The 9527-nt window shown below is 45.4% G+C and overlaps 1 protein-coding gene across 4 annotated transcripts in view; it reads left to right on the top strand.

Moving 5' to 3' along the window:
* Positions 1 to 7746, top strand: part of MAJIN (membrane anchored junction protein) — a 33709-nt gene extending 25963 nt beyond the window's left edge. For all 4 annotated transcript variants that reach the window (XM_055354457.2, XM_055354456.2, XM_019037550.3 and 1 more), the window contains 3 exons: positions 5332 to 5404; positions 6211 to 6316; positions 7402 to 7746. In XM_055354457.2, the coding sequence (XP_055210432.1) occupies positions 5332 to 5404; positions 6211 to 6316; positions 7402 to 7450 (228 nt within the window). In that variant the 3' untranslated portion in view covers positions 7451 to 7746. The remainder of the gene's footprint in view (positions 1 to 5331; positions 5405 to 6210; positions 6317 to 7401) is intronic.
* The last annotated feature ends 1781 nt before the right edge of the window (positions 7747 to 9527 follow it).

Below are 9527 nucleotides of genomic sequence, written 5' to 3'. Positions count from 1 at the left end.
GGTTACCAGTACATCTTGGTTTTTCACGCAGATTGAATTGACTGAACTCATTCTTGGGTTTCACTGTCTGCAGAATAACATTCAACTATTATGCCCTTGCCACAACGCATCCCAAAGTGGCTGCATAATACACGCATCGATGAATTTTTTTGTTAAAAAGTCCTCTCTTTGCCTAGTACGGTGGCTCATGCCTGTAATCCCAGCATTTTGGGAGGCTGAGGCGGGCGGATCACCTGAAGTCAGGAGTCCAAGACCAGTCTGGCCAACCTGGTGAGACCCAGTCTCTACTAAAAATACAAAAAATTAGCCAAGTGTGGTGGTGGGCACCTATAATCCCAGCTACTCGGGAGGCTGAGGCAGGAGAATCACTTGAACCCAGGAGGCGGAGGTTGCAGTGAGCTGAGTTCGTGCCACTGCACTCCAGCCTGGGCAACAGAGTGAGACTCCATCTTAAAAAAAAGAAATCCTCTCTTCTCAGCTTAAAAAGCTACCTGTACTCTGCAGTTGAAATAAGAAAATATGTCTGTATAGAATTGAGGTGGGATCCAGTATAGAATTTTCCCTTTAGGAAACTTTTTGCCTTTATCTACACTGGGGTCTGAGTCTAGGAACATCTAGTTTTTGTTTTTTGTTTGTTTGTTTGTTTTGAGACAGAGTCTCGCTCTGTCGCCCAGGCTGGAGTGCAGTGGTGCGATCTCGGCTCACTGCGAGCTCTGCCTCCCGGGTTCATGCCATTCTCCTGCCTCAGCCTCCCGAGTAGCTGGGACTACAGGCGTGTGCCACCACGCCCGGCTAATTTTTTGTATTTGTATTTTTTGTATTTTTAGTAGAGACCATGTTAGCCAGGATGGTCTCGATCTCCTGACCTCGTGATCCACCCGCCTCGGCCTCCCAAAGTGCTGGGATTACAGGTGTGAGCCCCCGAGCCCGGCCGGAACATCTAGTTTTAACAGATGAGCTAGGCATGTATCAGCACTGATAACTGGTAAGAGAAAACTTCTAGAGCAGTGAAGGGCTGGCCCCTGATGGAATTAGATTTCATTTATGGGGTATGTTCCCCATTTAGATATTCATATATCTGATACCCCTCCTCCATTTCAGGACTTCTTTTCTATATATTCTCTAAAATAGTGACCTTTTTGTTTTCCTCCCCTCTTTAAATAGCTGTTAGCTGGTATCCATGCCTTAAAGATCCTTCCTTTTTTTCTCTATGTCTCCAAAGTTGCTGTGACCCTAAGTATCCAAACACAAACAACTCACTTTCTTCACCTTCCCAGGACTCATAACATGAGCAGTTATCGAGTAAACACTTACATGTGCATTCATTCAACAAATTTTTTTTTCATTTTTGAGACAGGGTCACACTCTGTTGCCCAGGCTGGAGTGCAGTGGTGCAATCTCAGCTCACTGCAACCTCCACCTCTCAAGCTCAAGTGATCCTCTCATTTCAGCCTCTGGAGTAGCTAGGACTACTGGCGTGTGTCATCACACCTGGCTAATTTTTGTATTTTTTGTAGAGATGGGGTTTTGCCATGTTGCCCAGAATGCATTCAACAAATTTTCATTGAGTGTCTACTATGTGCCAAGTACCAGGGATACACCAACAGTGTACAGCTAGGCAGACAATTACTGATAGATGTGCCATGTGCAGGGGTAGAAGGAAGCACAGGATACAAAGGGAGCATAAAGTGGCCAGGAGGGAAGGATTCCCAGAGTAGCTTAAAGTCCAGTGCTGAGAAATGTTACTGGAGAAGTCCGAATGGACTGTATCATGAAAAGCCTTGAGACTACCTTCAAGATGACAGGAATTCTCTAAAACATTTTTAAGTAGAAAAATGAAGTTATTTTCATTTCTAAAGGATTGTTCTGTCTCCTGCTCACAAGGCATTGTGTTGGGTGCTGGGGCACACACAAACATATGTAAACCCTGATTTCTTTTTTCTAGGAGCTTGTAATTTAGTTGGGGAAGGAGTGTATCCTTGGGGATTTATACCTCTGCCTCTGTGTGCAGGGGCAGAGTCCAGGGCCCCAGTTGTGCTGTGGCCAGCTGGCCCACTGAGTGATTTTGGGCAGATAGTCAACCCCTTCTATGCCTCCCATCCTTTAGGGGGTAAGAAAAAGAAATGAGAAAGTACATGAGGAGTACTTGAAGCTCTGGAGAAAAAAGACACTTTATACAACCAAGATAATTACTATTAAAGGAACATTTTCCTCGCTCTCTACCCTTTGTATCTTCCTATTCTTAGTTTGACACATCATCTCCCTCAAGAACAGTACCCACAGCTTCTTACTCAACATAATTACCTTTTCAACCTGATTCTGGCTTTAGAAAAAACTCTAGTAAAAGGAACATGTTCATTGATTTTGACTCAAGGCCTAAAGACATTCACCATCATAGACCCTGTTCCCAGGAAGATGATTTCTCCTAAATTAAGGTGATCACAGTGACTCTCAGTGTAAGTCACTTGAGCTGGAAAAATTGAATTTGCTCCTATGGTCCATTGCTTAATATGTTCTGCCCCCTTTGCAGGGAGTTAGGGTGTAGGATCACAGTCACTGTGCATGTGCGTGTCTGAACACATTGGGAGCCTGTGTGGGGAAAGCTTAGAAGAATATAACACGTACCTCTGTTTCATAAGAAGTGTTTAGGGACAATGAGAAGGAAGAGAAAACCCCCTTGCCTTTGTTACTTCAGGTCTCAGATCTAGAGATCCAGACTTTGGAAGGATAAAAAATGGGAGGGAGCAGATGAATGGCCCAGAAATGAAACAGAGTAACTGCACATCGCATTTTGTTGTTGTTGTTGTTTTGCTATATCTGTTTGAACTGCACTTGTAAACAGATCTGGTCCTGAACATACGGAGGACAGTCTTGCATCAGGTTTTCAGAGTATTATGTTCTGATGGAGGTCCCAGATGATACCTTCAGTCTGAATTCCAGCTATAATGTTTTTCCTCTCTTATGACTTTTTCTTGAGAAGACATCTCTCAAGATTTTGGGAGATCACAAAAAGGCTACACTGTCTTGTGAGGAGACTCTTCCCTGGTTCAGCGATAGGCTGTACCTGTGTCCCAGGGCCTTTGCCCTCCTGTTCCTCCTCCCACCCTTAATAGATGCTTTCATTAGGGCTACTGTATGCAGCAGAATTAAAGCCCCAAACCATAGTTTCATTAAATTTGTAAGAATCATTCCCTCAAACTAGAAACCAGAGCTTGGCCCTCTAAATTCCATCTCCACTCTCTATAGAAAAGGTAAGAATGGTCTTCTTCCTCCCCAGAGTTCCCTGTTGCTTTTATAGGAATATGACTTCGGTGGCTGCCCATGTGGTCTGGGATTTGAGCGGTTTGTGAAGAGGCTTAGTTGAGAGATATCGGCCATTCTAACCCAAAGTTTATTCTTAGGATGGGGGCTAGTCCTAGCTTTTCTAGAGACTTGCCATGCCTCTGCCTCCCAGAACCTACCTTTATAGTCTGCAGCCCCTTGCTGTAGAACTCTTCGCCATGGGAGCTAAGCTATGAGGACGCAAAGGCTTAAGAATGATACAAATGGACTTTGGGGACTTGGGGGAAAGGGTGGGAAGGGGGTGAGGGATAAAAGACTATACATTGGGTATAGTGTACACTACTTGGATGAAGGGTGCACCAAAATCTCAGAAATCACTACTAAAAAAAACTTACTCATGTAACCAGACACCACTCACTCCCCAAAAACCTATTGAAATAAAAAATAAATTTTAAAAAACGGGAAAAAAATTCACAGAACTGCACACCCAAAAGAAAAAAAAAGAACTCTTCACCAGCAAAACAGCTTGAGGAGCTCCATCACTGCTGGGTAAAGCCCCTAGGTTCTGACTGGGTGAAGAGAGTAGTAGCCAGTGGCAGAGATTCCCAAAGAAAATATAATAACCATATTTCTGATTATCAGGGTGTTTACTGGAAAATGTTGTGGGCCTGGAATCAGGTTGTAAAATGTCCTCTTCAGAGTACAAAGACATTTCTGTAAAGCAGCAGCACATGGAGAAATAATAAGATTGTGTTATATTATGCTGGTTGCTAATGCCACAGTCATGTTTCTACCATGCCTGGCTCTAGCCATGCTGATCCTATTTATTCTTTAATGGCACTGTGCCCTCATACATCATGTCCCTGTCTGGAATGCCCTGCTGTGACTGACCATCTCCTCACCCCCGTTATGACAACATCCCACTCATCCATCAAGGCTCCATTCAAATATCACTTCCCCTGTGAAGCCTTCCTTGACTAACACCACCTGCTCCATTAATGTCCTTTCAGCAACCACAGCACTCTATATGGATTTGTTGGGTGGTCTTATCACACTCTTTTTTTTTTTCTTTTTCTTTTTTTCGAGATGGAGTCTCACTCTGTCGCCCCAGGCTGGAATGCAATGGCACGACCTTGGCTCACTCTGCCTCCTGGGTTCAAGCGATTCTCCTGCCTCAGCCTCCTGAGTAGCTGAGATTACAGGTGCCTGCCACCACGCCCGGCTGATTTTTTGTATTTTTAGTAGAGACAGGGTTTGACCATGTTGGCCAGGCTGGTCTTGAACTGCTGACCTCGGATGATCCATCTGCCTTGGCCTCCCAAATTGCTGGGATTACAGGCATGAGTCACCATGCCCGGCCATCACACTGTCTTGACTTAGTTTATGTCCATTTTGCTCCATAGATTATACATTTCTCCAAGGTAAATTTAAGGTCCTCCTGATTTCTGAAACCTCAATGTTCTGTCCTTGGTAATAGTAGGTACTCAGTAACATGGGATGATAAGTTAAACCCAGCTTGATTTATTCTTGGCTCTTAAATGTTATGGTTTTAGAGGGACAGTAGTTTGGATGTTGAAATGAAAAAAGGACAGTCCTGGCTGGGCACGGTGGCTCACGCCTATAATTCCAGCATTTTGGGAGGCCGAGGCAGGCAGATCATGAGGTCAGGAGATCGAGACCATCCTGGCTAACACAGTGAAACCCTGTCTCTACTAAAAATACAAAAAATTAGCCGGGCGTGGTGGCGGGCGCCTGTAGTCCCAGCTACTCAGGAGGCTGAGGGAGGAGAATGGCGTGAACCAGAGAGGCAGAGCTTGCAGTGAGCTGAGATGGCGCCACTGCACTCCAGCCTGGGTGACAGAGCGAGACTCAGTCTCAAAAAAAAAAAAAAAAAGAAAGAAAGAAAAAAAAGAAAAGAAAAAAGGACAGTCCTATGGAAAGAAATGGCCCCAGTGCTGATGTGAAATCAGTTCACCAGCAAATAGCATTCAGATTGCCATGCAGTGTAGGAGGAAAGTTTAAGGCTTTTCTTGGTCTTCTTTTTAACAGAATAGGGAAAGAAAAACCCAACAAGGATTGCAGGAGACTCTGGCCTCTGATATCACTGATGTCCAGAAACAAGGTAGGTCCTGGGAAATTTCCATTTATTCTCCTTTAATAATCACCCTTTCCCTTGTAGTTCTCTGATATGTAGAGCAGCACAGAGCTGAGTCTGGGTGCCCTCAGTGGGTAATGTGCCTTGCTCCCGTGGAGGTGCTTGTTAGCCATCCTCTGGTCTGGGGGCCTGTCCTAGAGTAATAGAAGCCCCCCAGCTCCCAGAAGGAGTGAAGGGAGGTAGGGCATGCCCTTCCTCTGCTTCTGATAGTGAAGTTATGCTCTCACTATTTCAAAACATTTCCGAGTGAGGTGATAAACTTTATAGAAATGTTGAGAGGGATGTGTTTCCCTTTTCTGTACTGTTGGAGAATGATCTCTTCCCTTTGAGGCATTAGAGTTAATATTGAAGTTGCAAATGGATGCTTTGCAAGGGCTGGGAGTGCATGTTGAGCTATTGCCCTCCCTACTTGCTGATCTTTTACCCAGCATGAGGATTCAATGTGGACTGCAGTTATCACAGAAACAGGGATGTAGGCCAGTGAGTCCTTCAACAACTTGTCATTTTATGTGAAGACATACCAGCCGGAGTGCATGGCTGGAACTTGAGCTGTGTAAATATCCCAGGAGCTTGACTGAAAATACTCTGAGGTCAGAATAGCATCTTACTGAGCTGAGATGAAATTGGGAAGGTCAGAACAAACAATTCACCTGGCTTTAAAGAACTCTTGGCGTGAGACTGCCTCTGGCTCATACTGGGTGTTTGGCCTTCTACTCACATGAAAACGGCCTATGGACAAACATCTTGCTCCTGCCTGATTGTTTTCCTTACAGATTCTGAGTGCGGGCACAGCCTGCCAGGGCGAATTGTCCCACCCCTGCAGCACAACTCACCTCCACCTAAGGAGCGAGCAGCCACCGGCTTCTTTGGGTTTCTAAGGTAAGACAGCTTCTGTCTGGCATCAGACTCGAGTTCCAGCTCAGAGCGGCTCATTGAGTCTTTCAGGGAAATTAGAATAGAAAAGAAAGCAGATTACTTACAGAGGCTTCTCACTTATGTCTAGGATAGATGATGGAAATGAGATTAAGAACAAAAGCCCTAATTGTGCATTTAATAAAGACTGTGTTTTACTTATTTTTACACAACCCTGATGTGTCCAGGATAAAGCCAAGCTCCATAAACATTAACTTGGGCCAGGCCGGGTGGCTCATGCCTATGATCCCAGCACTTTGGGAGGCCAAGGCAGGTGGATCACTTGAGGTCAGGAGTTCAAGACCAGCCTGGCTAACATGGTGAAACCCCATCTCTACTAAAAATACAAAATTAGCCGGGCATGGTGGCACATGCCTGTCATACCAGCTACTTGGGAGGGAGGCTGAGGCAGGAGAATCGCTTGAACCTGGGAGGTGGAGGTGAGGCTGAGGCAGGAGAATCTCTTGAACCTGAGAGGTAGAGGTTGCAGTGAGCCGAGATTAAAAAAAATAAAATAAAATAAAATTAGCCGGATGTGGTGGCACATTCTGTAATCCCAGCTACTGGGGGTGCTGAGGCAGGAGAATCACTTTAACCTGGGAGGCAGAGGTTGCAGTGAGCTGAGATCGTGCCATTGCACTCCAGCCTGGGCAACAGAACAAGACTCTGTCTCAAAAAAACCAACCAAACAAAAACATTAACTTGAACAAAGTCTATTCTTAGTTTACTTGAGCCATTCAGATGATTTGGTTACCAAACATTTCCATTCTCCCCTCTGAATCTAGGTTGTGTTTGCAAAGGACAGTTAGCAAATGTCTCTCTCTCTATCTCTCTCTCTCTCTCTGCCATCCCATTGCAATTCTTTTTCTTTATTTCCCCCTCCTGAGTATAATCTAATTTGGGTACCTTTTCAAATGCTATTCCAGTCTTGAATTTCCATTCAATGGTTCCCCAGAGCAAAAATGCCCTAGCTAGTGAAGCACTAATGGGAAATGGGGAGAAGGGAAGGAGACCTCATAGAGTCTCAGCCTACTCTGTTCTCATTCTTGCAGCTCTCTCTTCCCGTTTCGATATTTCTTCAGGAAGAGCAGCCACTCTTGAGCCTTCCAAATGCAGCGCTGGAAAGAGGATCATCTCTTGTAGTGACTCCTCCCGAGCCATTCTTCCTCCAACTCTATCCTTTTCTTATGACACTTCAGTCGTGGGGAATGAGGTCCCCATGCTTAGTCCTCTGTGGTTTTATCGTGTCCTTTGCCCCTTTATAATAGATTTTTTTCATCCAATTTAAAACATTAAGAATGGAACTTTCTAAAATGTTCATGTCCTGAGGGCCGGTTTAGGCCTTTTGTCTTCGGCACTTAGAATCCTAATGACAATAAATTATTTATGAAGAGTTATTGATTGAATTTAGTGGAACAGAGTAAAAGAGAACAAATTCTTCCCTCAAGATACAGAGAAAATGCATGAAACTTCCCTAGGTCTACCTGGTTACTATTCACAGGATCACTTTGGGTAGGTGAGTCTGTGCCAGAGATTAGGGAATGGGGTCTTTCAAGACTCACTGTCCTGAGCCCTGCTCACCCAAGAGACCTCTTCCCCAGTTCCAGTTTGGCCCCAAATGGTTGCCTCTCCATAGACAAAATGTTTCCCACCTCTCTATCCCTTTAACTGTTTGACAGTAATGCAGATTCGTTTATCAGATTAACTGGAAGTCAATCCAGGTTGGCACCCCTGGAGAAGGCCTGGGCACCTGAGCTGCCTTCAACTAAAGGACTGATCTGTAACAGACACTTTAGCCTCGTGTGGCCGTGGAGAACCAAAATGATCTATGGAAATGTAGGGAAACTCATTTTAGCTCACAACAAAGGAGTCACTTTTTACCTGTTAGAGATGTCCAATATTAGAATGGGCTACCTCATAAGGTAATGAGCCTTGTCACCCAAATGCTTTAAACAGAAGTCATCATCTGTCACATGCCAGAGGGTGCCCCTCAAGAGTGGGAGAGTAGGGGCTGAACTGCTGAGTTCCCGCTGCGTCCTGTTGCTATGCTGCCTGCACCCTTGGTGGGGAGAAGAGAAGAGGTGGACTGCTGCGGAGGACCTGGCAAACGAGGACCCAGGTCTTGAGGGGATGGGGGCTGATGGGGAAACCGTAGGGTGTGGGAATTTAAGGATTAGTGACATTAGTAACATCACTTCCTCTCAAATTGTGTTTACAGCCTTTACTCGACTGTCCCAAACATGGCCTGTTTTACAAAGCTGCTAAGAAGCACAGCTCCAAATCTGGAGCTGTGAGTGCCCGCCCTGACTCTGACTAGCTTACAGTGAAGCTTTGGGAAGTTGTTTTCCGCTGAGCTCTTATTTTCTCATCCAGAAAATGAGGGGGTAGGATTTGGTGAGTTATAAAGTACCTTCTAGCTCTAGCAGTCTGTGACTGGCCCTGCTCTTTCTGAGCAGATCAGTGAGGCAATGACCCCGAAGCGGGGCTGCCCAGAATCACCACAGGCTTCCTTTGGCTCTCCACCTTGCCCCAACCTCTCTGGCCACTGCTGCCTGGGGGTCTTTCTCCAGCTTGCCACATTCTTGCTCAAGTGTAGTTTAGCACCATGGATGGACAGCAGATTTGAATTTGAAATCAGCCCTAACATTAACTAGCTGGGTGACTTTTAGTAACTTTCTTTCTTTGAGCCTTAGTTGCCTCATCTATAAAACCAGAGTTGGACAAATAGATCAGCTTTGCTGGGGTTGATGACTTCAGGCCCTTTCAGGAGTCAGGTCCCTGTTATTCCAGGGCTAGGGGAGCACTCCAGCTCAGAACGTTACTCTGTAGCACAGGATGTGAATCATCCACTGATACCATGGCCATGCAGCTCTGAAACAGACAGCAACCCCTAAACCCCCGGCCCTGCCACCAAGCACATCTCAGGAGACCTCCACTGGTATAATTTCCCTTGTCCCTAAGAATCTCCTTCCCCAATCCCTTTCCTTTGCAGTTAGAAAAAGGCAAGCAGGACTGAGTTTAGTGGTTTTAAAATTAGGGGTGCGGCCAGGCACAGTGTCTCATGCCTGTAATTCTAGCACTTTGGGAGGCCTAGGCAGGCGGATCACTTGAGCTTAGCAGTTCAAGACCACCATGGGCAACATGGCGAAATCCTGTCTCTACAAAAAAATACAAAAGT

This window comes from Gorilla gorilla, chromosome 9 (assembly GCF_029281585.2).
Source record: "Gorilla gorilla gorilla isolate KB3781 chromosome 9, NHGRI_mGorGor1-v2.1_pri, whole genome shotgun sequence".
NCBI lineage: Eukaryota > Metazoa > Chordata > Mammalia > Primates > Hominidae > Gorilla > Gorilla gorilla.
Note: the sequence above shows the minus strand (reverse complement) of the source record. Positions and strands in the feature narration are given on the sequence as shown.